General features: G+C 37.0%; 1 protein-coding gene across 1 annotated transcript in view; it reads left to right on the top strand.

Annotated features, from left to right (window-relative positions):
• Kif4a (kinesin family member 4A) overlaps nucleotides 1-26,975 on the top strand; it is a 122,228-nt gene that overhangs the window by 34,628 nt on the left and 60,625 nt on the right. The window contains exons 8-15 of the mRNA XM_077107092.1: nucleotides 3,073-3,189; nucleotides 3,813-3,988; nucleotides 7,699-7,760; nucleotides 15,171-15,303; nucleotides 17,246-17,304; nucleotides 17,419-17,524; nucleotides 22,746-22,802; nucleotides 23,805-23,990. Of these exons, the coding sequence (XP_076963207.1) occupies nucleotides 3,073-3,189; nucleotides 3,813-3,988; nucleotides 7,699-7,760; nucleotides 15,171-15,303; nucleotides 17,246-17,304; nucleotides 17,419-17,524; nucleotides 22,746-22,802; nucleotides 23,805-23,990 (896 nt within the window). The remainder of the gene's footprint in view (nucleotides 1-3,072; nucleotides 3,190-3,812; nucleotides 3,989-7,698; nucleotides 7,761-15,170; nucleotides 15,304-17,245; nucleotides 17,305-17,418; nucleotides 17,525-22,745; nucleotides 22,803-23,804; nucleotides 23,991-26,975) is intronic.

Below are 26,975 nucleotides of genomic sequence, written 5' to 3'. Positions count from 1 at the left end.
CTTTGTGACGATTTCTTTCTAGAGAGACGTTTATGTCCCTCAGTTCCTATTCTATTCCAAAGCACCAACTCTCTTTTATTTTATTTTATTATTTTTTAAAGAGAGAGAGAGAATTTTAATATTTATTTTTTAGTTTTCGGCAGACATAACATCTTTGTTTGTATGTGGTCTTGAGGATCGAACCTGGGCCGCATGCATGCCAGGCGAGCGTGCTACCGCTTGAGCCACATCCCCAGCCCCTCCAACTCTCTTTTAAAGAAGAAAAAAAAAATAATGACACCTAATTTGTCCTTAAGTCTTTTTTAAAAAATATCTTTATTTTATTTATTTATTTATTTTATGTGGTGCTGAGGATTGAATCCAGGGCCTTGTCCTTGCTAGGTGAGCGAGCGCTCTACCGCTAAACCACAATCCCAGCCCCTGTCCTTAAGTCTTTTGTTTTTGTGTAGATTACAGTAGCCATAGGTTCTTCTCAGGGTCCATCTGGAATTTTATTTGTTCCTTCATGAAACTAAAGATAAAAGTTTTGGTCTACAGAAAAACCTGAGCAGTCACCTTTACATCCAGATGGGATCTGGGCCAGTAAGATGGCACCATGTTCTGTTAGGCTATAAAAGGAAAGTCCTAATACAGGGATTAGTAAAGTATTGGCAAACAGATTTGATAAATCTCAGCAGGCTCTTTTTCCTGAGTGGAATAAATGGCTCTGCAAAATGGTATTTCTTCCAACTGGCAATAAAAGGAAAAGAAAGAGAGGGTTGCTTAAGGAAATTGTTTTTGTTTTAGATTGGGGAGATATAAGCATGTGTATAGACTGAAAGAAGGAATTAGTGAAAGGAAAATGATTAGAAAGTCTAAGAGAAAAGGGAAAAATTGAAGGATCCCAGGTCCCAGAGAGATCATGGGAATAGAAATATGGACAGAGACAAAAGGAAGAGCCTTGAGAATAAAAGCAGCCATTTCCTCTGAAACAAAGGAAAGGATGAAGGAATGAATAATAGCAAAGGAAATAATGTGAGGTGGGGAGAAGGAAGGTTAGGGAACCCTTGTGGATAACTAGGCTCCATAATATATTAGGTAAAAATTAGTAGAAAGTAAAGGTAGATTTACAGTCTTGAAAATAACAAGTATTTAGAATAGCTACTATAGTGAGTTAGATTAGTCAATTACGAATGAGGAAGAAAAGATTTGTAATTGATCAAGATTTCAGCTAAGGTCAATAGAATGCTTGCAATGGATCCAGTCCATTTGCTTATGTTATTTCTTCAGCACTGTATCCTCCAGATAGACACCTACACAGATCAGTTTAACCTATGTTGGGAATGTTGATCCAGTGAGTGCCTAGGAATGGAAAACTGAAATATTTATCTAGAGGGTTCAGAATAGGTAGTTTAAAGCCCAAAAGAGTCTAATCTACTGACAATAGAAGGGTCAGTAAATTGGTAGCCATAAAAGTGAAGAACAGAATCTATGAAAGATGCAGTCAGAGAGAAATGTGGGGTTTGGGATCTTATAAATGTATTTGTCTCAGGTTAAAAAGGGAGTCCAAAATATGGCTGCAAAAGTAGAAGGTAGAGTAGGGCTAACAAAAATGATACTATTTGTCTTAGTCCATTTGTGCTTCTTTAATAGGAAACCTTAGACTGAGTAATTTGTATAAATAGAATTTTATTTCTCATAATTCTGGAAGCTAAGTCCAAGATCATGGTACCAGCAACATTATAGTCTGGTGAGGGTATCTCCTCACTGCATCCTTCTATGGCAAAAAAAATGTGGAAGGGAAAAAGAAAAATAAACAGTGTTCTTATGTGGCAGAAGGGAAAGAAGAGCAAAAGTCCCTCGCTAGTTGCCTCTGTCCCTTTTTATAAGGCATTAATCCCATCCACAAGGGCAGAGACTCATGACCTAATCACCTCCTAAAAGTCCTTCCTCCTACAGATATTTTGGGGATCAAATTTCAACATGAATTTGGACATTCAAACTATAGCACCATTTATGTATCATTTGACTTTGGTTTATAAATAGTATCTTATTTGATTCCCACTACCACCAAATAAGGGGGATACATTTGTCTTATTTTATTGAGGATATTACCCAAGATCATATAGTTGTTTAGGGACAGAGCCAAGATTGCAGCCTAGGTCTATCTGATACCAAAGCCCACGTACTTAACCATTATACTGTATAGCCCTTCCCAGTAATAATGAGAAGTCATGTGTTTTAGAGGGACCTCAGAGATTATTACACTGTTTGGAAAAGCAAACCTGAGAATTAAATAAAATAAAATAGAAAAGAATGTTTACCCTTTTTAAAACAGTAAGAGGAAAGGTATTCCAGTGTTATATAAAGAAAGAGCATGGGACTTGACTGAAGTCCTAGGAGTAGTGATCTTAGGCTGGGCATGGTGGCATACACTTGTATTCCTAGCAGCTCGGGAGGCTGAGACAGGTGGTTTACAAGTTCAAGGCCAGTCTCAGCAACTTAGCAAGGCCCTAAGCAACTTAGTGATATTCTGTCTCCAAATAAAAACCAAAAAGGGCTGGGGCTGTAGCTCAGTGGTAAAGCACCCCTGGGTTAAATCTTGAGTACCAAAAAAAAGAAAAGGAAATCTCTGGCCCAAAACTGTTTAACCTTAGGCAAGCCATATAATTTTGAGCTAGTTTCCTTATCTGTAAAAGGAGAAAGATAGTAAAAACAATGACAATAAAATTGTAAAAAAAAAAATAGCTGTGCATCCAATTTCACATCTTTAGTTTAAGGATTTTGATAATGGATGTAAGAAGTAAATAACTATATGGATGATTGTTGTCATAGTGATAGTTATCTGTCTACTTTGTTTCCATGGTGAAAGGGCAAGAAGTGCCAAAGGACTCAATTGTGCAAATCCAACATTTGGACATTTGTTCTTTGAACTTTACATAGAGGCACACTCAGAAAAGTTAACAGGATTAAGAAAATTCCTTAGGATTGATAATAGTATTTCTATGGGGTCTTTATTTCTTTTTTCTCAGAAGAAATGCAAGTATATGTATATATTTACCAAGCAATTTAAATTTTGTTTCCTATTATTAGGTATAAATATTAATCGAGGCCTCCTATGCTTGGGAAATGTAATCAGTGCTCTCGGGGATGACAAAAAGGGTGGTTTTGTGCCCTACAGAGATTCCAAGTTGACTCGACTTCTTCAAGGTAAGCCCAAAGTACCTCTAAAAATAAGAAAGAGTAACTGAGAATGATAGTGCTGAGCAAGCAAAGATGAGACAGGTAAAAAGCTAGCTACTGGGGCTAACACATACATAGCTGTCTAATTGATAAATAGAAGAGAGAGCTGTTGGCAGTCAGGTTTCCAAGATAATGGGAAAATGTCTTCATATATGGCTTTGAGAGCCAAGAAGTCTGTAGAGTGCCAACTGTACTTAGTACTTTGCACCTGAAAATGAACATGGTTAATGTTTCTTTATATAATAGTGCTGCTAAGCAGAATTCTCTGGAGAGTTAAAATCTACCTAGAGGGGGCATCCTAAGAATGTTTAATCACAATAGTGAGGCTCCTATGGGTCAGGCCACAGTTGTTTTAACCTGATTCACTGCTGAAATAATAGTTTCTCTTGAGAATAGAGACACATACAATAGTGTTCTAAAATATGTATCATTTTACATACTAGAAATCTTAAGAGTTTTTATATTAAAACAAATAAGAAATTTGTAAATATCTTAAAAATTTTGTCACCAACCCAAATGGACAGCTTGTGATTACATCCTACCTATTTGATTTCATTTCCTTCCATGATTCTTTATTGTGTTTTTTTCAGATTCTCTAGGAGGTAATAGCCATACACTTATGATAGCCTGTGTGAGTCCTGCTGACTCCAATCTAGAGGAAACATTAAATACCCTTCGCTACGCTGACAGAGCAAGAAAAATCAAGAACAAACCTGTAATTAATATTGATCCCCAGACAGCTGAACTTAATCATCTTAAGCAACAGGTATAAGGGAATTAAAATTTTATGGGAAAAATATGTGAGTGGAATGGTACAGCTTCTGTTTGTCATATTTTCCTCTGTCGGAATTTTAGATACATTTGTTAAGCATTGTTAGTTTGGTGACCTCTTCAAGTAAATCCTATTAATATGTTTGCTGCACTTCTAAGATTGGAGGTAGTATTGGAGAGTTCACTGAAAAAGAAGTGAGCAGTGAGAGATGAAGCAAGAGATGTAGGCAAGGCCCAGATTCTGAAGTTCCTTATATAACCTGTTCAAGAATTTGGAAATCAGCTGGAAAGTATTAGAGCCATTTAAGGGTTTTAAATAAGAGGGTGATATGATAAAATGTGTATGTTTTAGGGAGATAATCTCAGCAAGTATAGAGAAAGTAGATTAGAGGTGGACATGGCTAGAAGTAAGAAAAGAAATTTGGCTGTTATAATAACAAAGTAAGACCTATGGCCTGAACTAAAGGCAGTAGCAATAGAGATAAAGAGAAGGAGATAGTTAGGAGGAGAAAAACAAGAAGGAACTAAAATATATAGAACTTAAGTGGTAACATTTGATGTGGGAAAATTAGGGTGAGTGGGGAGAGTTGAAATTGGTTCCCAAGTTCCTTTCTTGGACAACTAAATAAATGGTAGTGTCGATCATTGAGTCAGGGAATACAGGAGGAAAAACAAGGTCAGGTAGGAAAACTGGAAATGATGAGTTCAGTTTGGTTAATTTTGAAGTTGAATGGCTTATAGGACTTGTAAGTAGAAATATTCAAATATAGCTGGCTGTATGGGTTTGATGTAGAGATGTCTTAGCTGAAGAAACAGGTTCAAGAGTGAATAGCATTAGATGGTATGAAGTTATGGAGTGGATAAAATCAAAGAGTACTTGACATATTAAAGTCACTCACTAAATAATTGCTGAATGAGCAAATGAAGAAGAGAAGGCCCAAACCAGAAATCTTGGGAACATTAGCACTTAAGAAATACAGGAAGAAGAGAAGACAATACAGGAAGAAGAGAAGACAACAAGAGAGATTAAAAAGCAGTAGACAGGAAGAAAACCAGTGGGGTCATGACAGCCAAGGGACAAGCATTTCAAGGAGGATTATGAGAAGTATAAACTTATAAAGTGTAAGATAAGGATTTTTAAATGTCCATTAATTTTTATCAATAAGGAAGCTATTGGTTACCTTTATTAGAGGAAGGTCAGGGGAATAAGAGTAGGTTGATTCAGGATAAGTATACAGAATGGTAGGTAAGAAGTGGAGGAATGGGCTGGGATTGTGGCTCAGTGGTAGAGCGCTTGCCTAGCATGTGTGAGGCTCTGGGTTTAATTCTCAGTACTGCATATAAACAAATAAAATAAAGGTCCATCAACAACTAAAAAAAAATTAAAAGAAGTGGAGGAAGCTGATGGCTCTTATTTCAAAGAGACATGGTAAGAAAAGACATTAGCTGGAAATCAAGGGTCAAGGAACATAGGTTTGTTTTTAAACTATGGGAGAAAATTGCACAAGTAAAAGAAAGAGCTGGGTGCAGTGGCTTATGCCTTTAATCCCAGCAATTTGGGAGGCAAGAGGATTGCAAGTTCTAAGCCAGTGTGGTCTACATAGTGAGACCCTGTCTCAAACTTTTTTGAAAGTGGGAGGGCCTGTTGGTGTAACTCAGTGGTAGAGCACTTGCCTAGCATGTACAATCCCTGGATGTTAAATCTTCAGTACTGAAAAAAAAAGTAAAAGAACTAGATAGGAGAAACTGAGAACAGAGAACAGACAAGGTCATCTTCTAAGACTGAGCAGTCAAATAAGAATAGGGGGCTTGAGGGCTGGGGTTGTGGGTCAGTGGTAAAGCACTTGCCTGGCATGTGTGAGGCACTGGGTTCAATCCTCAGCACCACATAAAAATAAGTAAATAAAATAAAGGTATTGTGTCCATTTACAACTAAAATTTTTTTAAAACAAAAAGAATAGGGCTTAAAGTCACTCTCAGCAGAAATAGGAGAGTTAAGTATGAGATGAATTTGTGGTATATGACTGGTTGTACAACAGCTCAGTAGCCCTGTTAGAGAAGACAAGAAGGCAGGGATTAGATTGATGCAGGTATAAGGGGGTGACATTTTCTCACTTTCCAGATTATACTACTGCTTTCACTTGAAATCAAGCATTTGCTAGCCCAATATTCACTCCCTCTCTGGCCTCCCCCCTTAGTGATTACTATTTAATCAATCTCTTTTCTTCCCTTTCCTTCTCCTTTATCTCCTTCCTCCCTAGGGGTTACAATAGAGAATATAAGTAATTTATCTGTCCACAGTATCATCTGAATTATACAATACCACTCTATCCTCCTATTTTCTTTTATGTTTATTCCATTGCCCAGAAGGCCCTTCTTCCTCTTATTCACTTATTTGCTCATTCATTCCAACAATAAGTATTTATGGAACAATATTATGTGCTGGGCACTATGCTGGGATACATTATTGAGCAAATCAACAGTTTCTACCTTCTTATTGCTTAACATGAGAGACAAACACTAAACACATAATCATATACTATTTTGTGATTATAAACTGGCTTTCTATGCTATGAGAGTGTTGAATGGGGCCTTCTATTAAATATTCAGTCTGGGGAGCCTTCCCTAAGGTAACAACATTTGAGCTGAGATCAGAGGGATTATGTATGAATAAATTGCATAGAAGAAGGAAGAGAGGTGGGAGGAGAAAAACCAGCATGAGAGCAAAGTATGGCAAAGAGCATGAATATTGCCCACCAGACAGCCCAGGTTCAAATCCTGGCTTTATAGCTTACTAGCTATATACTTTAGGCAAGTTGTCTGTCCCTCAGATTCCCTGTCTGCACTGGGAATAATAACAATACCCTACTTTATAGGGTATTTGTGAGGGTTAAGTGAGTAATCTATGTAAAGTACTTTGAACAACACCTGGCACATAGCAAGTGCTGAAAGAGTCTAAGTTAGGATGAAGTATAGTGCATTTGGGAAACTGAAAGGATACTAGTGTGACTGGCCACATAGAAAGCAAGGAAAGTATTCTAGTATGAACCTAAAGGGAAAGCAAAAACATGACCAAGAACTCATGGACCATGTGCAAAAATGATTTTAAGCTGGGTGGTAACATTGGTAATTTGCATTTTTAAAAGATGGTCTGGCTACTATGTAGAAATCAGGAAAGTATGATTCTGGTAAGCCAAATGCTACCAAACAGTCAATTGAGTAAAAATGAAGGCTGAAAAATGTTCCATTGGCTCTAATGACATTCGGGTCATTGGTGACCTTAGCAAGTTACTTTAATGAACTAATGTGGGCAAAAATCTGATTGGAATAAATACCTAAGCTCTACCTTAGATTTCATTGGCATTAAGTAAAATTATCTAAATGCTAATTATAGTAATTTTTTTTCTTTTCTTTTTTTTTTTTTTTTTTTTTTTTTTTGGTACCAGGGATTGAACTCAGGGACACTCGACCACCAAGCCACATTCCCAGCCCTATTTTTTATTTTATTTAAAGACAGGGTCTCACTGAGTTGCTTAGTGCCTCAATTTGCTGAGTCTGGCTTTGAACTCACAATTCTACCTCAGCCTCCTGAGCTGCTGGGATTACAGGCATGTTCCACCATGTCTGGCTATTTGTAGTAATATCATTGCTAAGGAATTAGTAGTTTTGGATTGGCGATTGATTATTTTTCTTTGCTTCTCTCAGGTACAACAACTACAGGTCTTGTTGCTACAAGCCCATGGGGGTACCCTGCCTAGATCTATAAAGTAAGTGTCCTAAGATTGCCTGATTGATTGTTTGATTGATTGATTGAGATGTTTAGGGTTGAACTCTAGGTATAGATTAATTTTAAATGTGAATTACAGCAGAGGCTCTTTCTCCTAATAGTTGTTTTCCTCTGTTATCCTAAAGTTTCTAGTAGCATTCATTTGGTGTCACTGAAGGGAATTTACCAACCCTGCTGACTACTTTGGGCTTAGCTAGTTATCTTTGAAGCAACCTGGTGTAATAGAAAAAGTATGGGTTTTGGTCTCAGAAACTTATGAACTTCAATGCTATTCTAGGAAGAGCTGTCTCTTCTCCCCAATGTATTTTTTGTCTACTTAGTTATATCCACAGATACATGAATATTTATTTTGTTCTATAGGTTAACTTCCAATATTAGCATTTGTTTTATTCAAATCATTCCTGCTTTATTCATTCAGAGCAACTTCAGTTAGCTTTTTGTGTTCTTTTTCAAGTATTCAATTTTTTGAACATTTCCACAAGATGTTCCAAACTGCATTTTTCTTACCCCAGTTCTGGAATCTTCTGAATTTCCAAGAAGCCTGGTTTCTTTTATTGGAAAATGGTGATTAGAAACTAAGATATGGGTGGTAGCACTGGTTGTGTTCATTATTACTGGGGTGTCTTCACTTCTAGGCTTTCTTACCAGGTAGAACTCAGAAATATCTGCACATGTAATAACCCACACATATATACTCATCTATGTTTTTGTATCTATACAAATATCTATACAGATATCTATCTATCTGTATATGTATTAGAAACAATGATAATATAGTTCTGGTTCCTTTCCAACACTACAGGATTCATTTTGGTCTTCTCCTCATTTATAAATTCTCTTTTTTTTTATTGGTTGTTCAAAACATTACAAAGCTCTTGACATATCATATTTCATACATTAGATTCAAGTGGGTTATGAACTCCCATTTTTACCCCAAATACAGATTGCAGAATCACATCGGTTACACATCCACAATTTTACATAATGCCCTATTAGTAACTGTTGTATTCTGCTACCTTTCCTATCCTCTACTATCCCCCCTCCCCTCCCCTCCCATCTTCTCTCTCTACCCCATCTACTGTAATTCATTTCTCTCCTTGTTTATTTTCCCATTTCCCTCACAACCTCTTATATGTAATTTTGTATAGCAATGAGGGTCTTCCTCCATTTCCATGCAATTTCCCTTTTCTCTCCCTTTCCCTCCCACCTCATGTCTCTGTTTAATGTAAATCTTTTCTTCCTGCTCTTCCTCCCTGCTCTGTTCTTAGTTGCTCTCATTATATCAAAGAAGACATTTGGTATTTGTTTTTTAGGGATTGGCTAGCTTCACTAAGCATAATCTGCTCTAGTGCCATCCATTTCCCTGCAAATTCCATGATTTTGCCATTTTTTAGTGCTGCGTAATACTCCATGGTGTATAAATGCCACATTTTTTTTTATCCATTCATCTATTGAAGGGCATCTGGGTTGGTTCCACAGTCTAGCTATTGTGAATTGTGCTGCTATGAACATCGATGTGGGAGTATCCCTGTAGTATGCTCTTTTAAGGTCTTCAGTGAATAGTCCGAGAAGGGCAATAGCTGGGTCAAATGGTGGTTCCATTCCCAGCTTTCCCAGGAATCTCCATACTGCTTTCCAAATTGGCCGCACCAATTTGCAGTCCCACCAGCAATGTACAAGTGTATCCTTTTCCCCACATCCTCGCCAGCACTTATTGTTATTTGACTTCCTAATGGCTGCCAATCTTACTGGAGTGAGATGGTATCTTAGGGTGGTTTTGATTTGCATTTCTCTGACTGCTAGAGATGGTGAGCATTTTTTCATGTACTTGTTGATTGATTGTATGTCCTCCTCTGAGAAGTGTCTGTTCAGGCCCTTGGCCCATTTGTTGATTGGGTTATTTGTTATATTATTGTCTAATTTTTTGAGTTCTTTGTACACTCTGGATATTAGGGCTCTATCTGAAGTGTGAGGAGTAAAAATTTGTTCCCAATGTAGGCTCTCTATTTACCTCTCTTATTGTTTCTCTTGCTGAGAAAAAACTTTTTGGTTTAAGTAAGTCCCATTTGTTGATTCTTGTTATTAACTTTTGTGCTATGGGTGTCCTATTAAGGAATTTGGAGCCCGACCCCACAATATGTAGATCGGAGCCAACTTTTTCTTCTATCAGACGCAGAGTCTCTGATTTGATATCAAGCTCCTTGATCCATTTTGAGTTAACTTTTGTACATGGCAAGAGGAGGGGATTCAGTTTCATTTTGTTGCATATGGATTTCCAGTTTTCCCAACACCATTTGTTGAAGATGCTATCCTTCCTCCATTGCATGCTTTTAGCCCCTTTGTCAAATATAATATTGTTATAACTTTGTGGATTAGTCTCTGTGTCCTCTATTCTGTACCATTGGTCCACCCGCCTGTTTTGGTACCAGTACCATGCTGTTTTTGTTACAATTGCTCTGTAATATAGTTTGAAATCTGGTATCGCTATACCGTCTGATTCACACTTCCTGCTTAGAATTGCTTTTGCTATTCTGGGTCTTTTATTTTTCCATATGAATTTCATGATTCCTTTATCTATTTCTACAAGAAATGCCGTTGGGATTTTGATTGGCATTGCATTAAACCTATAGAGAAATTTTGTTAATATCACCATTTTGATGATGTTAGTTCTGCCTATCCATGAACAGGGTATATTTTTCCATCTTCTAAGATCTTCTTCTACTTCTCTCTTTAGGGTTCTGTAGTTTTCATTGTATAAATCTTTCACGTCTTTTGTTAGGTTGATTCCCAAGTTTTTTATTTTTTTTGAGGATATTGTGAATGGAGTGTTTTTCCTCATTTCCGTTTCAGAACTTTTGTTGCTGATATACAGAAATGCCTTTGATTTATGTGTGTTGATTTTATATCCTGCCACTTTGCTGAATTCATTTATTAGTTCTAGTAGTTTTTTTGTAGACCCTTTTGGGTCTTCTAGGTATAGAATCATGTCATCTGCAAATAGTGATAATTTAAGTTCTTCTTTTCCTATTTTTATGCCTTTAATTTCTTTCATCTGTCTAATTGCTCTGGCCAGTGTTTCGAGAACTATATTGAATAGAAGTGGTGATAGAGGGCATCCCTGTCTTGTTCCAGATTTTAGAGGGAATGCCTTCAATTTTTCTCCATTCAGAATGATGCTAGCCTGAGGCTTAGCATAGATTGCTTTTACAATGTTGAGGTAAGTTCCTGTTATCCCTAGTTTTTCTAATGTTTTGAACATAAAGGGATGCTGTACTTTGTCGAATGCTTTTTCTGCGTCTATCAAGATGATCATATATCTTTAAGTCTATTGATGTGGTGAATAACATTTATCGATTTCCGTATATTGAACCATCCTTGCATCCCAGGGATGAGTCCCACTTGATCGTGGTGCACAATTTTTTTGATGTGCCTTTGTATCCGATTCGCCAGAATTTTATTGAGGATTTTTGCATCTAGGTTCATCAGAGATATTGGTCTGTAGTTTTCTTTCTTTGAGGTGTCTTTGTCTGGTTTCAGAATCAGGGTGATGTTGGCCTCATAGAATGAATTTGGAAGAGCTCCCTCTTTTTCTATTTCCTGAAATAACTTGAAAAGTATTGGTATTAATTCTTCTTTAAAGGTTTTGTAAAACTCCGCTACACGCCAGGTCTGCTGCTCCTGTGAGCCCTGTTTTCATGAACTCCTGGGCACTCTCTCTGTTTGTCATTCCCTCAGACCCTAAGTTTGTTGAGCTTGGGACTGAGAACCCCCAGCGAATTTGCTTGCCCTCTGGTAGCCACGCCCCTGGTAGCTGGTGCAAGGGACCTCAGTTGTCAGCACTGGTGGGAGCGGTAGCCAGGAGTTCCGCGCCGCGAGTCCCGCGCCACTCCTGATTCCCTCGGTCTGGCTATCGTGCTCACGGGAGAGCTAGGAGGGGCCCTTAAGGTTTCCCCGCTGTGTGGAGAGGGAAGGCTAGGGAATTACACACCTGTTGCCACTGGTTTCAATGAATTTATCTCCTCCACCGCGTTTTGGTGACATCAATTCTCTGCCATGGTGGTATCCCATGCAAATGGTGACAGTTCGTTCCCTTTGGGTGACCAGTGCTACGGGTGGGTCCTGACTGTCTCTCCCAAGCCCCGTTTCAATCCTGTGGCCACTGCCTATGCAGGCTCGGTTGGCATTTACCTCCATAGGATCAGAAGGGCCGACCAGTTGTTTCGGCGGGGTCGTTAGTGCTGAGTCACAGCGGTTTGGCTATGAGAAGCAGGCGAACGGGAGCTTGAATGCAGCCCATCCAGGCTCGGTGTGTGTTCTGAGAGGCCCAGACTGTTCGCCCCAGATCCACATCAGCTCAGCATTGCCTAGTGATCCTGAGCAAACAGCATTTAGACAGCTTAAGACTCCCTATGCCTGCGCAGCTGAGGAGGTCAGAGACTTGATCTCTCCGTGCCCGCCGCCATGTTGGATCTATATAAATTCTCTAACCATGAGAAATACAGTGTTATTATGTGCAATTTATTTATGTTCAATTTTAGTGTACATATAATGGTGTTTCACAATGCTAGCCCATATCCTTGTGAGGTACATTTTTATGAACTAGAAGTCAACATTTATGCTTTTTTTTTTTTTTTGCATTTAGCAGGGTACTATTTTTTTTCTTTTTTTCCCAACAATATCTTTATTTCGTTTTATTTATTTATTTATTTAGTGGTGCTGAGGATTGAACCCAGGGTCTCGCACATGCTAGGCAAGCGCTCTACCACTGAGCCACAATCGTAGACCCTAGCAAGGTACTATTTTCCATAGTTAATATTTGTATTCCATTTTGGGTTGTCCCTACATCTTTATTTTTGGCCCTACATCTTAATTATTTTTAGTTATTTATATTTTGGGTATGAAAATCATTAAAATGGATCTAAGTGTTTAGAGTTATATAAAAAGATACACTTAGAAAAGAAAATGGAAATTAACATCCTCAATAAATAAATTGTGTGTGTGTGTGTGTGGTGTGTGTGTGTGTGTGTTTTAATAGAAAATGATCAATGTTGGCAAGGACGCTAGAACATGGAAAAGTTTGGACCCTTGTATGCTTTTGGGATTATAAAATGACATCTCCACTATGGAAAACAGGATATAGAAATTTTCAAAAAATTAAAAATAGACCTATTATATAACCAAGCAATCCTACTTCTATATATTCAAAAATATTGAAAGGGGCTAGGGATGTAGCTCAAGCGGTAGCATGCTCGCCTGGCATGCGTAGGGCACTGGGTTCGATCTTAAGCACCACATAAAAAATTAAATAAAGATGTTGTGCCCACAGAAAACTAAAAAATAAATATTAAAAAATTCTCTCTCTCTCTCTCTCTCTCTCTCTTTAAAAAAATATTGAAAGCAAGATCTCAAAGAAATATTTTCACAACCATGTTCATAGCAGCACTATTATTCACAATAGTAAAAAAAAAAGCAGTATCATCCCAATATCCCAATGTTCATCAACAAATTAATTAATAAATAAAATGTGATTAGTGACTGAATTAATAAATAAAATCTGATTAATGACATCAGCAGAATCACAGAAGATTTTAGACTTCACTTTCCCCACAGAAAGATCAACCAGAAATTATAAACAAAATCACCTTGTTGCAAAATTTAAAACTTGAGAATAAGCCTGAGTCACTTGGTGTGTTCAAAGGAACTAAAAATTTTTTTAAAAAAATCATAGTTGACTTAAATATGATTTTCCCATTTAGAGAAATGTTTTAGGGGAAAAATCTATTGAGTTAAAAGTATCATTACTTTGAAGCTGGGCGCAGTGGCACACACCTGTAATCTCAGCAGCTCAGGAGGCTGAGCAGGAGGATTGCAAGTTCAAAGCCAGCCTCAGCAAAAGCAAGGCACTAAGCAACTCAGTGAGACCCTGTCTCTAAATAAAATACAAAATAAGGCTGGGAATGTGACTCACTGGTTGAGTGCCCCTGAGTTCAATCTCCAGTACTAAAAAAAAAAGAAAGAAAAAATATCATTACTTTGAAGCTCATCAACTTACATGAATGTCATGAAAGTTTTCAGTTTAATAAGAATAAGGAAATGACAATCTAAAACAACATTTAATTTACTAATAAATATTTTTATAATACACAATTTAATTGAACATTCCTTCATAAGAGTGTTTGTGAATTCTTAACAGTGTGATATGAGACCTTATTGGGTATCCTTGCTATTAACTTTTTGATACATGGCAGGCTGAGATCTATAAGAATTAATGGAGGTCTTGAGTTGCGTGAGAGGGCATCTACTCTATTCCTGAAATCTTTTTCTGTCCTTTATTGAGATTGAGAACAGCTGCTCCCTGTCTCTTTTTCTTTTTATCATAGCCTTGACAACTATTCATTTTCCCCTTTAGTCTTCAGATCAAATCTTCATATTTCTTCTGATCTTCTTTTTACCAGTTCAGTTTTCCAGTCTTTTGAATTCTTCATCCAAATGGATTTTTAAAAGAGACTATGCTTCTTCTTGGTCTACTTCATTAGTCTAGAACTGATAGAAAATAAGTTCTAAAAGTTCTTATATGAATGTATATATTCCTATAAGCTATTTCTGTTCCTTCTGCTCATATTTGAAATGGATATCATTATACCCACCACTCACTCTAAGCAAGTTGAAATTGATAAGCAAATAAACAGGACACTCAATTTCAAGGAAAGCAAGCATTTAGAAGAGAACACTTATAAAGAATTGTGAAATGTGGTTCTGGTGGCCAGTGGTGATCATTTTATATTTCTGACTCCATAAATTCTACTCTTCCAAATTTTACAGTAAGTAAATAATCAACTTATGTTGGTCAGATTAAATTTTGACCCCTGAGCAATGTCACTTCTATCTCCTCTATACCTTCTTCCTTCCCTACTTCCTTAATCCCCCCCCCACCACCACCACCCTTGCTGTGGATGGAACCCAGGGTTTCCTGCAAGCTAGGCAAGTGCTCCACCACTGAGCTATATCCCCAGCCCCTACCTTCTTTCATCCTTAGTGAGAGATTAAGGGTGGGAAGAGGAGGGAGAAAACATGTTAGCTACAATTAGCTTTCACTTCAGTACACAATAGAAATGGAAAGATCCCAAATCAACAACCAAGGTAAAGGTTATAACCATATCTGGCTCTGAATTATTACCTTTCTCCAAATCATTAAAGTACTTCAGGGGTGTGTTTCTTATACTACCTGACTGGAAGGATACAATAGTGTTTGGATACACTTTTTTTAGACTTTTTAAAGGTGATTTTAACCTAACCCCCAGCCAAAAGGCTGTGAGTTATATTTTTATCCACCTTAGATAGTGGTGCTATCATTCAGTTATTGTCTACAATGTTACTTTCTTTGTTTTAGTGTGGAACCATCAGAGAATCTACAATCCCTGATGGAGAAGAATCAGTCCCTGACTGATGAGAATGAAAAATTAAGTCGTGGTTTGAGTGAGGCAGCTGGTCAGACAGCCCAAATGTTGGAGAGGATCATTTTGGTGAGCCCCAAAGACTAAAATAACAGTACTCTGGACATTCACTGTTTCCAAAAATATTTAACATGCTTCTGATTATGAGAGAAAAGTTATGTGGGAGGAAATGTATGTATATTTCCATATTCTTCCAGGATCCCCTGTGCCATGAGCTTTTAATTAAACATATAGAATAGTTAGACTTGAACAGTAAATACTTATGTATCCACCACAAAGAATCTACATGAATCCCATTTTGAAAATACCAGAAAGAACTATGTCCCTTAGTTACCTTAAATTCTGCCTAATCTTTATTCATAATACAGGTTGAGCATACCTAATCTGACAATTTGAAATCCAAAATGCTCCCAAATCCAAAACTCTTTGAGCATTGGCATGACACCACAGTGGAAAATTCCACAGCTGACCTCATGTGACTAGTCACAGTCAGAATATATGTGTACAAATTTTGTATGAAATCACCTCCAGGCCATGTGTATAAGATGTATATGAAACATAAATGAATTTTGTTTAACCTTGGTTCCCATTCCCAAGATATCTTATCATGTATGCAAATATTCCCAAATCCAACAAAAATTTGAAATCTGAAACACTCCTGGTCCCAAGTATTTTGGATAAGGGATATTCAACATGTACCAAGTTACTTTTCCTTCACTAAGACTTTCATTCTTCTCTATTTCCGTTCCCCTAATATTGTCACATTTCAAATTCCATCCTAAATAGCTGTCATGGTAAAATATAGTAGTCATCACTATGTGAATGATTACACCAATTGTGATCCTACTATCGGTGATGGTAACCTTCTAGATCAATGTGTGTTGGCTCTGTCACTAACATTTTTCTACTAGTTCAAGTAAAACTCAGACTTTGATTGCACAACTATTGTCAGAAGTGAAATTGAATTTCCATCAAAATGTAATCAAACCTGGCCCATATGCCTTCATGCATCCATTGTGTTCACTAGTCAAGGAAAAGTAAGCTACCTAAAGTTTTCTTTAAAAGAGGCTAAATCCTATGTTTAGTTGTACTGTCCATTACTAACAGAAAGGTGAAAGTGGAATCTAAGAGATTTTTTATATATGATATTATTTCTCCAGTGCCACATTTTATGCTTTTGCAGAAACTCTAGAAGCCGTGTTTTACATGTGTGTGAGTGTGGCTGATGAAATAGACAGAAATTGTTATTCTAGCCACATAACTATCTGACCTTTATAAGGTTGTTACAGTGGCTGCCTGGTAGGCTTATTGTTTAATATTCACAACAAGCACAACATTTTTGTCCTATATAAACTATCCTTCCCAAATCTGTTGCAGCTTCCAGCATGTGACAGATTCTGTGATTGAAATAAAACTGAAAATATCAATCATCCTACCCCAAACATAGCTGCCTTCTGCTCTTTCTTTTTTCACTAACAGCATTCTTGTGCCTTACCCTTTCTCTTGCTTTCTCTGCTAAAACTAACGTACCATATCAGGTAGTGTAACTTTTAAAAAATACAAGCTCAGATTTAGTATGAGGCCCTTTTATGTTTTAAATGCCCTGGTGCTGAGGAGGTGCAGTGTAGGAGGCAGTTTAAAGTGATTTTTTTTTTTTTTTTTTTTACAAACAGCAGGGATTAAGATGCCATGTTGCTTTTTCCTCCAGTTGCAAAGTTCTCTATGGAATTAAGGCTTCACACTCCACCCCATAGTCTGAGACTCATGGCAAGCATAAAACCCAGCTGCTTAAATGGTATTTTTAGTAGCTTATTTTGACTTTAGGGCTAATTTCCCATGACTCTGTTAAAAAACACACTTCTCAATAAATAACCAAAGGCCACTAAATCCTCTAAACAGAAAGGAGACAGCCTTTCTACCTAGGTTTTCATCCACAGGAATAGGAGAAAGAGCATAATTAGGTGAAGCTGTCAGGCACTGCCACTGATCATCTCCTGGGTCTTTGTTGCAGACAGAGCAAGCAAATGAAAAAATGAACGCCAAGCTAGAGGAGCTCAGGCAACATGCAGCGTAAGTTTCCTACCAGATATTTGTTAGTGGCCTATCCCAACTTCCTGTCTAATCATGAATCTTCTGGCCTTCACAGTATGATTAACCCTTGGGTTCTTTTGCTTGAATTTTCAGCTGCAAACTGGATCTTCAAAAGCTAGTGGAGACTTTGGAAGACCAGGAATTAAAAGAAAATGTAGAGATAATTCGTAATCTCCAACAAGTGATTACCCAGTTATCGGTAAGCCAAGTAACAGTAAATAGGCATATCACTTTCTTTTGTTTCTCTTGAGGCATATGAGTATTTCTAACTCTCTGGCTTTTTGCTGAAACAACTAGATTATGAGCGGCTGGAGGATAGAGATCATAGATCATGTAATATGATCTGAACATTGAGTTTGTTAAAGTATAACACTCATAGGTCACTTAATAATGGCACATTAATATTTCCATAATCTAATCAAATTCCACAAGCACAACATAGTGTGCAAAATTGCCTAGGTAGCAAGAGTAGCAGTCATAGCTCTCTCATATAACCAATAATAAATTTAAATGATCATTCTGCCATAAATTCCCTTTTTATTCAATTTTAGAGCTGCTATAATAGTTGTGTGGGGGTAATTATTTCTTGTTTTCTCCAAAAGAAAATTTTTTACAATCCCACCATCTTAATATTTTTTTTTTTTTTTGTACTTAGGATTGAACCCAAGGGTACTTTACCACTGAGCTACATTCCCAGTCCTTTTTATTTTTATTTTTTATTTGGAGGCAGGGTCACACTAAGTTGCTTAGGGCCTTACTAAGTTGCTGAGGCTGGCCTCTAATTTGAGATCCTCCTGTCTCAGCCTTCCAAGTCACTGTGATGATGGGAATACACCACTACACCCAGATTGGTATATTTATTTTTAAATTAAAATCATACCATATTACACTATGTTTACAGGTTATGATTAGATTTATTCCATCTACATTCTCCTTTTTGTTATTCTGAAGCAGTAATGTATATGTAAATGCTTGGTAGTAACTCCTGGGTCTTCTTGGGAATAGGTTTGTATTTTACTGAATAGTTGTCTTTCAATCCTAGTCTTGCCCAGCATTGTCTCAGAATTGTCAATGGAGTATCACAAAATCACCCACACATAGACTTAAAGAATAAATGAAGCAAGGAATGGTGATGCACTCCTATAATTCCAGCAACTTGGGAGGCTGAGGCAGGAGGGTCACAAGTTCAAGGCCAGCCTCCTCAACTTAGTGAGACCCTGCCTCAAAGTAAAAATAAAGAGGGCTGGGGATGTATCTCAGTGGTGGAGAACCCCTAGGTACAATTTCCAGCACACACACTCCCAAATGGCAAATATTTTTTAAAAATATCATATAATATGGTCAAGGAAAAAAGATTATGTTGACAAATTCTAAGAAATTTAAAACTTAAAATTAAACTCCCCCAAAACTATTTGGCAGTGTTTTAGAATAAGTAATGCTGTATAAAACTGTCACGATCAGTCCAAAATGACAGTTCATTTATCCAACAAACAGAGAAGGGTAATTGAGTACTTGGATTCCCGAGCCAGAAACACTCTGGTTTGAAGCCAATTCTGCCACTTACTAGCTATGTAACCTTGCTAAATGATGTTTACTGTCAAAAGGAAATAATTTTAAGTGACTCAAATTGGAGTTAAAGGCATTATTCAGCTGATAAACTCAGGGAGCACCTGGATTCCAAATAACTCTCCATGTTAAGGCAGATTAGAGTTTTATAGGGTGAAAAGAAGAAAGGAGGGGTGTGTTCTTGTGGTTTGGCTCAGGTAGCAGTTTTTGTTGTTAATTGCTGTGAAACTTTTGGTTAGAGGTTGTTCCAGTTTTCATTCTTCTTCCTCCAGAACATACTGGTGCAATCCCATTCTGATAGCTATCATGTTATTTTTAAGAGTTGTTTTTGCAAGCCTTGTAGTTTGTAAGTTGGTTAAAGTTAACAGATGGGAACAATGAGAGAAAAAAGGGGTAAGGTGGTGATAGTTGAAGACAAGGAAAACTGGGAACCCTCTCTCCTATCTGTTTTAATCCCTTTATATTAGCAGTATGAGCAAAGTGTAGTGAGAGCACCAAGGAAGGAGTGATTAACTTAGTCTAGAAAATTCAGAAAGATATCACAGAATAAATGGGTCCTAAAAATGAATAGGAGCTTGCCATGCAGACAAAGAAGAAAGGGTAATCTATACAGAGGAAAAGGTATATGCAAAAGCAAAGAAGTGTGAAAGTTTAGAAAATGTTAACAACTTCAATGTAACTGAAGGATAGATTGCATGCTAGAAAATGGCTATCACAAAGATAAATGTCACCAACTATAATTCCTTTTTATTTTGAAGTGCTTGGATTAAACTCAGGGCCTTGTACATGCTAGACAAGTGTTCTACTTCTGAGCTATACCCCCAAACATATAATTCTTCCTAAGTATTGCAGAAACTTCTGATATATGAAAACCTTGTGTGAGCTACCTTAGAATTCAGATAATCGAGGGTATAGAAGCCTACTGTAGTCTAAATTTAGAAGCTCAGAAAACGATGACCCAGGATACTATTGTTCATGGCCACCATGCCAATCTCAGGATTTCATACTACCTCATTTCCAAGGCTATGAATTGCATGGGAAAGATGAAGGAAACCTGTGGAAGAAGACAAAGCATCCTCACTGAGGATCTGGCAATATAACTGGTGCCTGGTGTGCCTGTAGGGGAAGTTGTTAATGGTGGCTGGCTCAGAGGAACTTTATAGAATTGCTGTCTGCCACTAAAATGCACTTGGCACATTTTAGTAGGAGGGTGCTAAAGATTGCCACAAGCTAATAAAGTTCCTGGCTTCTATCCCCTGTCACAGTTAGGCAGAGTAAACCCTTTTATCCAAGGCTCCTGCTGGACTCTTGAATAAGAGTTCTCCAAGTCTGTTGTTGAGAGACCCTCCCAGCTACATATTTTTTGGAAATACACAACAGTGTATCCTGTGGCTTTTATTAAGACTCACTACAGTGAAAGCAAAATGTTTCAAATGTAAGTGCTTGTGCCCTTCATTCTGGATTAAAACTATTTTTATTTTAAGTGGTGGGTGAACACCCCCTTTTCAAGTTATGAAGGCAACCATTGTTCCTGCATATTCCTCCTGGGGCTTGAAGCACAAAACTGTACCATTTCTTTCCTTAAGATATAATTCAAGCAAACCTCCTTGTTGCAGTTACCTGTGAGAAATTCATACAATCCTTTCAGTTCCTAAAGAATCATTTTTTTATGTATATATTTTGTTTATACACCCTCCTCCAAGACCAGTTCCATAAAAAGCATTTTGCATGCACAGTAATGGTATTACAAACAGCCTACAAGCATGAGCTTCATTTTTGAAAGTTTTGCTGATTAATGTAGCGTGATGTACCCTAACCTCAATCCCCTGATCATCTCCTTTAGCAAATTATACCTTTTATTTACAAGAGATTTTTTAAGTTGAAACCTTACAATGAGAAGAGTGGGAGAGAAAAGAGCCCTTAGATTGAAATAAATCTGATTATTATATATTTACTTTTAGGATTGTAAAAGCAGAATCTTTCCATGTTCATGCAAAACATGTTACCGTAGCCCTAAGGGGTGGGGTTTTTTTTGTTTGTTTGTTTGTGTGTGTGTGTGTGTGTGTGTGTGTGTGTGTGTGTATGTGTTTGAACCCAGGATTTTGTACATGCTAGGCAATTGCTCTGCTAATGAGCTACACCCCCAGTCCTAGCCCTGGGCTGAAACCTTAACACTATGAAATTTCAGTGGGCCAAAAGCCAAAGGTATACCCACTGTAGCAACACATCGTCTTTAAATATTAATCCATCTACTTTAATCCTAACCCTCTAGAAGGTACTAGAAAAAGTTTCCAAAAGCCACAATTATAAGTTCTCCTAATCTAGAATAGGCTTATAACTAACTAGTCCTTATACTGAAAATTGAAACATGCAAGGGAGGAAAGGGGTAACCATTAACTAACAAATCCATGTGCTGCTTTTTTAAGAAGGATTCGGTGTGCCCTATACTTAAAGAACTTCAGGTAAGATAAATCATGATGAGAAACAATGTGAAACACTGAAAATTCTTCTGAATTCTCTTCGAGCCTCATTGGGGATTTCAGAGCAGAATAAAGGAAGTGTTAAAAACAGCACTTATTTAGGGCCCCTTCATTCCTTGCCTGAAAGGGACTGAGATTCAAGTTTTAATACTATGTAATATTTCACAGGGCTGGTATAGTGACTTCATGTGCTAACCCTAAATTCTTTGCTCTTAAACCAATAGCTCTTTCACCTATGACCTCCTTAATTATGTGACTTCCTGGCAATAATACTTTCCTTGCACAGCTTTCCAAAATCACTTAAACAAACAGTAATTCATATATTACAAATAAGGCCTAAATTCCAGTGGTGAGAACAGAGCTTGCTCTTATGATAGTTTATAAACAAATTACTCCTAATAAATGGTTTTAGGTTTCTCTACTGGGTATTTGTTTTTCTAATGCCCCCCTAAAGAATTTTTCATTCTCCTAGGAGAGAACTAGTGTTTTCCCTTTACCTCCTCCTAACTATCCAAGTAACTACCTAGAGTAGCTTCATATGATCAGTTTTTTGTTTGTTTTGGTACTGGGTATTGAACCCAGGGGTGTGTTACCACTAAGCTACATCCCAAGCCCTTTTTATTTTGACATAAGTTCTCACTAAGTTTCTTAGGGCTTCACTAAGTTATTGAGGCTGGCCTTGAACTTTCAATCTTCCTGCCTCAGCCTCCTGAATTGCTGGAATTACAGGCATGTATCACCTCACCTAGCATATGATTAGTTTTTACATATATGAGTAATAGAACTATATTACATTTGTCTGACTTCATGGACACATTTTTCTAGGGTACCCATGCAGATTACATATTTTCTTACAGAGTAAGATCTTGCTATCTTGAGTAACTATAAAATAAAAATCAAAAATAACCATTCTGTCCACGTGTCTCATGCATTGCCCTTATTTTACATGTCTTAAGTTGATATGCCCATGAGAAGTAGCTAGACTTGTAGAGGTAGACTTAGTGGTAGAAACACAAAAAGAAAGGGGAGAGTCTATTAAATGGGTTAAATTTTGGCTGAAATGGCTGTGTGTTTAATTCTCACTCAGTGATCTCTGGCAGAGCAGGAGAAGTGCAATAAATATGTCAGTTGCCACATGACCTCATTTTGTTTCTTACAAAAACTTACACAATTGCCCTTTATGAAGAAGAAGAACTCTTTTTGAGAAGTGGGAAATGGAAACGTGTGGCTGTTAGGATTTCTGTGACTCCAAAATGGGTCCAGCACCTTAAATGGTCTCTGTGTGTACTTGAAAAAATTAAATAACCAATATAAAATCCACTAGTGAACTTCATTTCAGAATCTTTTTCTAAATTGAAACATTTGTCACTGTAGGATGAAACTGTTGCTTGCATGACTGCAGCCATTGATACTGCTGTGGAACCAGAAACTGTAAGTAATTGGCCCCTTTGTGTGGAACCAGGAGCTCTAACTGTGCCATTTCCTATAATTTATCACTTGACTGAAGAAGAGAATCCATGATTACTACCATTTGCCTTAGAATGCTCTGGAAAATCAGAAATCTTCAGTGTAAATCTCAGTTTCATAAAATCCCTAATGTAGATAGGCTCTGTCTCTAATAATATACCTGGTAATGGGTAGCAAGTCTTCTCAGTGATATCATATTCCAAATTTGCAATGTGGCTTACTTATTTCTTGTTGGATGCTAGTATTCTGTTTCAACTGTTCAGCAAGTTAAATGAGGAGAGGAACATATTGGGAAATTATGGCAAAGTCAAAAAAGCAGTAGAGGAGGAATAGGAGAGAATTTTTTTAGCATACTTTTCAAAGGATGGAATGGTTAGGGGCTAAAAGAAACAAGGAAAATATTTTGAGTGTTCTGATCTCAAGGATAGATAAAATGTATTATATGTTCCAGAATAAAGTAACAATGAAAGGCCAGGCAAAGGTTTGGTTGAGACAGGCTTTTATGCCTCAAATGAATATATACATATTGGTAGTTTTCATATTCTGAAACAATGAAGATAAGGAATAAATGGGGTGCTAATAGTCAGCTGTGTGAGAATACATGAATCCTCTTCTCAATTTCCACCATTCCCACAGTGCCTTCTCTCTTCTAAAGGACCCCTTTGAATGAGATTAAAAGTGGGGAATGCTGGCCAGATCAATAAAGGAAAGAGCAAGAAAACAGCTGGCCTTTAAAAAGCTAAAATATATCAAAGGGTATTTAAGTGAGCAGGGAAATAGACTAGCTTAATTTATTCCAGATATTTAAAGCAAATATTACGTGAAAAACCATAGCAGTGAAGGAATAGAGATAATGCTAATAGTGAAAAGGCTATGAGACTTGATGAAATAGTACCTAAGGAACTCCAATTTCTGGTTTCTCTTACAAACCATTGTCTACATCATCCTGATTATTATCTTTTCCAGCAAGTTGAAACCAGTCCAGAAACCAGCAGGTCTTCAGATGCTTTCACCACTCAACATGCTCTACGCCAAGCTCAGATGTCGAAGGAGCTGATTGAGTTGAATAAAGCCCTTGCATTGAAAGAGGCCCTAGCTAAGAAGATGACTCAGAATGACAGCCAATTACAGCCCATTCAGTTCCAGTACCAGGTAAACTATTTTCTAGAGCAGAGTATGTTCATGTCTGCCATCTTTAGTTGAATTGGGGAAAAAAACAAGCACACCATTTTTGGTGGTGAACAAACAACAGGGTGTACATGATACAACTGGAATTGTATTGTTTGTTTATAAAAGGGATATATTCAGGATATGGGACCTATAATTTCATTCCATTTTTTCCCAATACCTTACCTTACATCACAGGAATTTAATAAATTATTTGATAATATTCTAGTAGATGTAGTTCCTATTCATGGAGAAATTGGATTCTAATAACTTTGCTTGATTTCTGAGAAAGGCTCATCTCAGTAGACAGTCTGGGTTATAGTATGAATTACAAAAAGACTAGTAGTGGATATCATATTATTTGGCAAATGGCTAAACTTTTTCCTAGTGGTGCTTCATGATGACTTGCTAATAATAATCAGGTCTTTATCTGTCCTGTTCACTTTCCCTGTGCCTACTGCCTAGCCATCAACCTTGGACTATCATCCTGGATATTTTCTTCACACCTCATTTTTATTGAAACAAATTCCATGTATTTCTCCATCTTAGGATACCTCTTTATTTTGGTAGAATATAAAACCCCAATAGGTTTCTGAAATGAAATGGTTTTAAAATTTTGCATGTCTAAAATAGTTATTTTTTAAATTCTTACACTTGTTAATTTGGCTAGATAAGGCCTTGCTTTGTCTTCTATTTCCATTGTTGCTGTTGAGAAGTCCATTATGATTCTTGATTCTTTGTATTTGACCTATATTTCTTTCCTTCTGGAAATTTTCTGGATCTTTTCTTTATCCTCTAGCGTTACTTAATTTCACAAGGATGTACCTTGATATGAGTCTGTTCTCATTGATTGTGCTTGGTGCTTAATGGATCCTTTCAATCTAAAAATGTGTTTCTCTATTCTGGGAAGTTTCTTGTATCATTTCCCTACATTTTCTCTTTCTTACACTCCTCTTAATCTAGTATTTGATCTCTTAGATTTCATTTCTGCTTTTCTTACCTCCTCCCTTCTATTTTCCATTTCTTTGTCTTGTTATTTCCCTCTCTGGGAGATTTCTTTCTACTCCTTCTGGTAAGTTCTTTTATTTTCCTAGTCATTTCCAAGATTTTTTGATCATCTATTTGTTCTTTTTATAGTTTTTTATTCTTTTTCATGAATGCACTGCCCATTTCTAAGGAAAGCAATTAAAGTTCATCAAGATTTTCTTCTCCCTGCCTTACCTGGTTTCTCCATATTTCCTTTAAATGTGCTTCTTTTAGTCTCACTTACGTTTAAGAAGCTTTCCTAGGGCTGGGATTGTGGCTCAGTGGCAGAGCACTTGCCTCGCACATATGAGGCACTCAGCATTATATAAAAATTTTTTTAAAAATAGAATAAAGGTATTGTGTCCATCTACAACTAAAAAAGTAATTTTTTAAAAAGAAGCTTTCCTCCAATTTCTAGTAATCTTTGGTTGTATATTCAGATTTAGGAGTGGGGCACTAAAAACCAATAGGAAGTTCTATATGCATGAGTTTCTCTGAGGCTAGTCAATTTCCATAAAGAAATCTTTCATTCTCCTGCCTGAAGTTGTGTAGGCAGAATGGTATCCAGTCATATGCATATTTGTATTGAATCACTATCAGCAGTATAGTACTTCATGTCTGCTTTTAGCTCTGTCCAGTGTCTGTGAATCTATCCTATGAGGTTCAGGTACTCCGGAAAGGGAGCCTCTACTCCTCTTTCTTGTTCTGTGATATAAATTGGCTTGTTGCTTCTTGGCATTTATTCTCTAAGATTTATATTTCAGCATTTTCCATTTTGGAAGTCAGTTACTACTTACCCAGCTGTTTTCCTTAAAGTCTTTTTCGTATCTCTCGACTGCCTTCCTCTTCTCTTTTTATTCTTGTTGATTTAAGCAGCTTTGGGGGGTCATTTTTTAGTGGGATTATAAGAAGGAGTAAGTTAAATATGTAGATTAGGCATCTGTGTTAACACGACATGCAGTGTAGCCTTTTTAGGTCAAATGTATTTTGGCATTTCTAGGATAAACAAAAGATTAGTAGTAAAACTGAGAAATTATTCCTTCCTTCTTATACTCTTGCTTAGAAACATGGGATATGAGTTCCAACAGTGTATTTCTAATTGGATAAGGAGGTATAGATAATGAGCTATATAGTCACTATAGTAAATATCTAGGCCCTTTTTTGCTTAAAATTAAATATGCTTAAGCTTCCAAATCTAAAAACTAAGAAGATACACACTCGTAGGTAACTAGTACTTTTTACTCACATATAAATCATCACCTCTCTTTTTCTAAGAAATATAAAGACAGGTTTTCATTCCAAACAGTATTTTTCTTATCACAGCAAGGAATTGCTGTAGAAAAACCGGGGGAAGCTTTGGTTCTAATCATTATAGTTTATTGCCATGATTTGTTGTAAACCAAGACTCAAATATTTGAATAATCCCCCACTCGGAGTTGGTGAGATAGTTACTCACTAAATATGGACAAGGTGCTGCTTTTCACCTACCATATTGGTAATAATTTTGAAGTGTTATAATATCACATGTTGACAAGGATGCGATATGGCAAGAGTAGAAATCAAAATAGCTACTTTGTGGGCTGGCACTGTCGCTGAGCGGTAGAACGCTCGACTCACACATGTGAGGCACTGGGTTCGATCTTCAGCACCACATAAAAATAAATAAATAAATTTCCAACTACCACTAAGAAAAATATTTTAAAAATAGCCACTTTGTGTGGCAGGTTAGTAGTATCTGTTAAAATTATAAATGTGTACACTTACCCTATAATTCAACTTCTCTCTATGCTAGTAAAATCTAGCACATGTACCCAAAAGACACATATAAGAATGCTTTTATCACATCAGAAAAAAAGCAGAGCAGATCTGTATGGGTATACATAAATCTCAAAATAATAAAGCAAAAAATGCAAGTTACAGAATAATATACATTACACGTATAGT

Source organism: Callospermophilus lateralis, chromosome X (assembly GCF_048772815.1).
Source record: "Callospermophilus lateralis isolate mCalLat2 chromosome X, mCalLat2.hap1, whole genome shotgun sequence".
In the NCBI taxonomy this organism is placed as follows: Eukaryota; Metazoa; Chordata; class Mammalia; order Rodentia; family Sciuridae; genus Callospermophilus; species Callospermophilus lateralis.
Note: the sequence above shows the minus strand (reverse complement) of the source record. Positions and strands in the feature narration are given on the sequence as shown.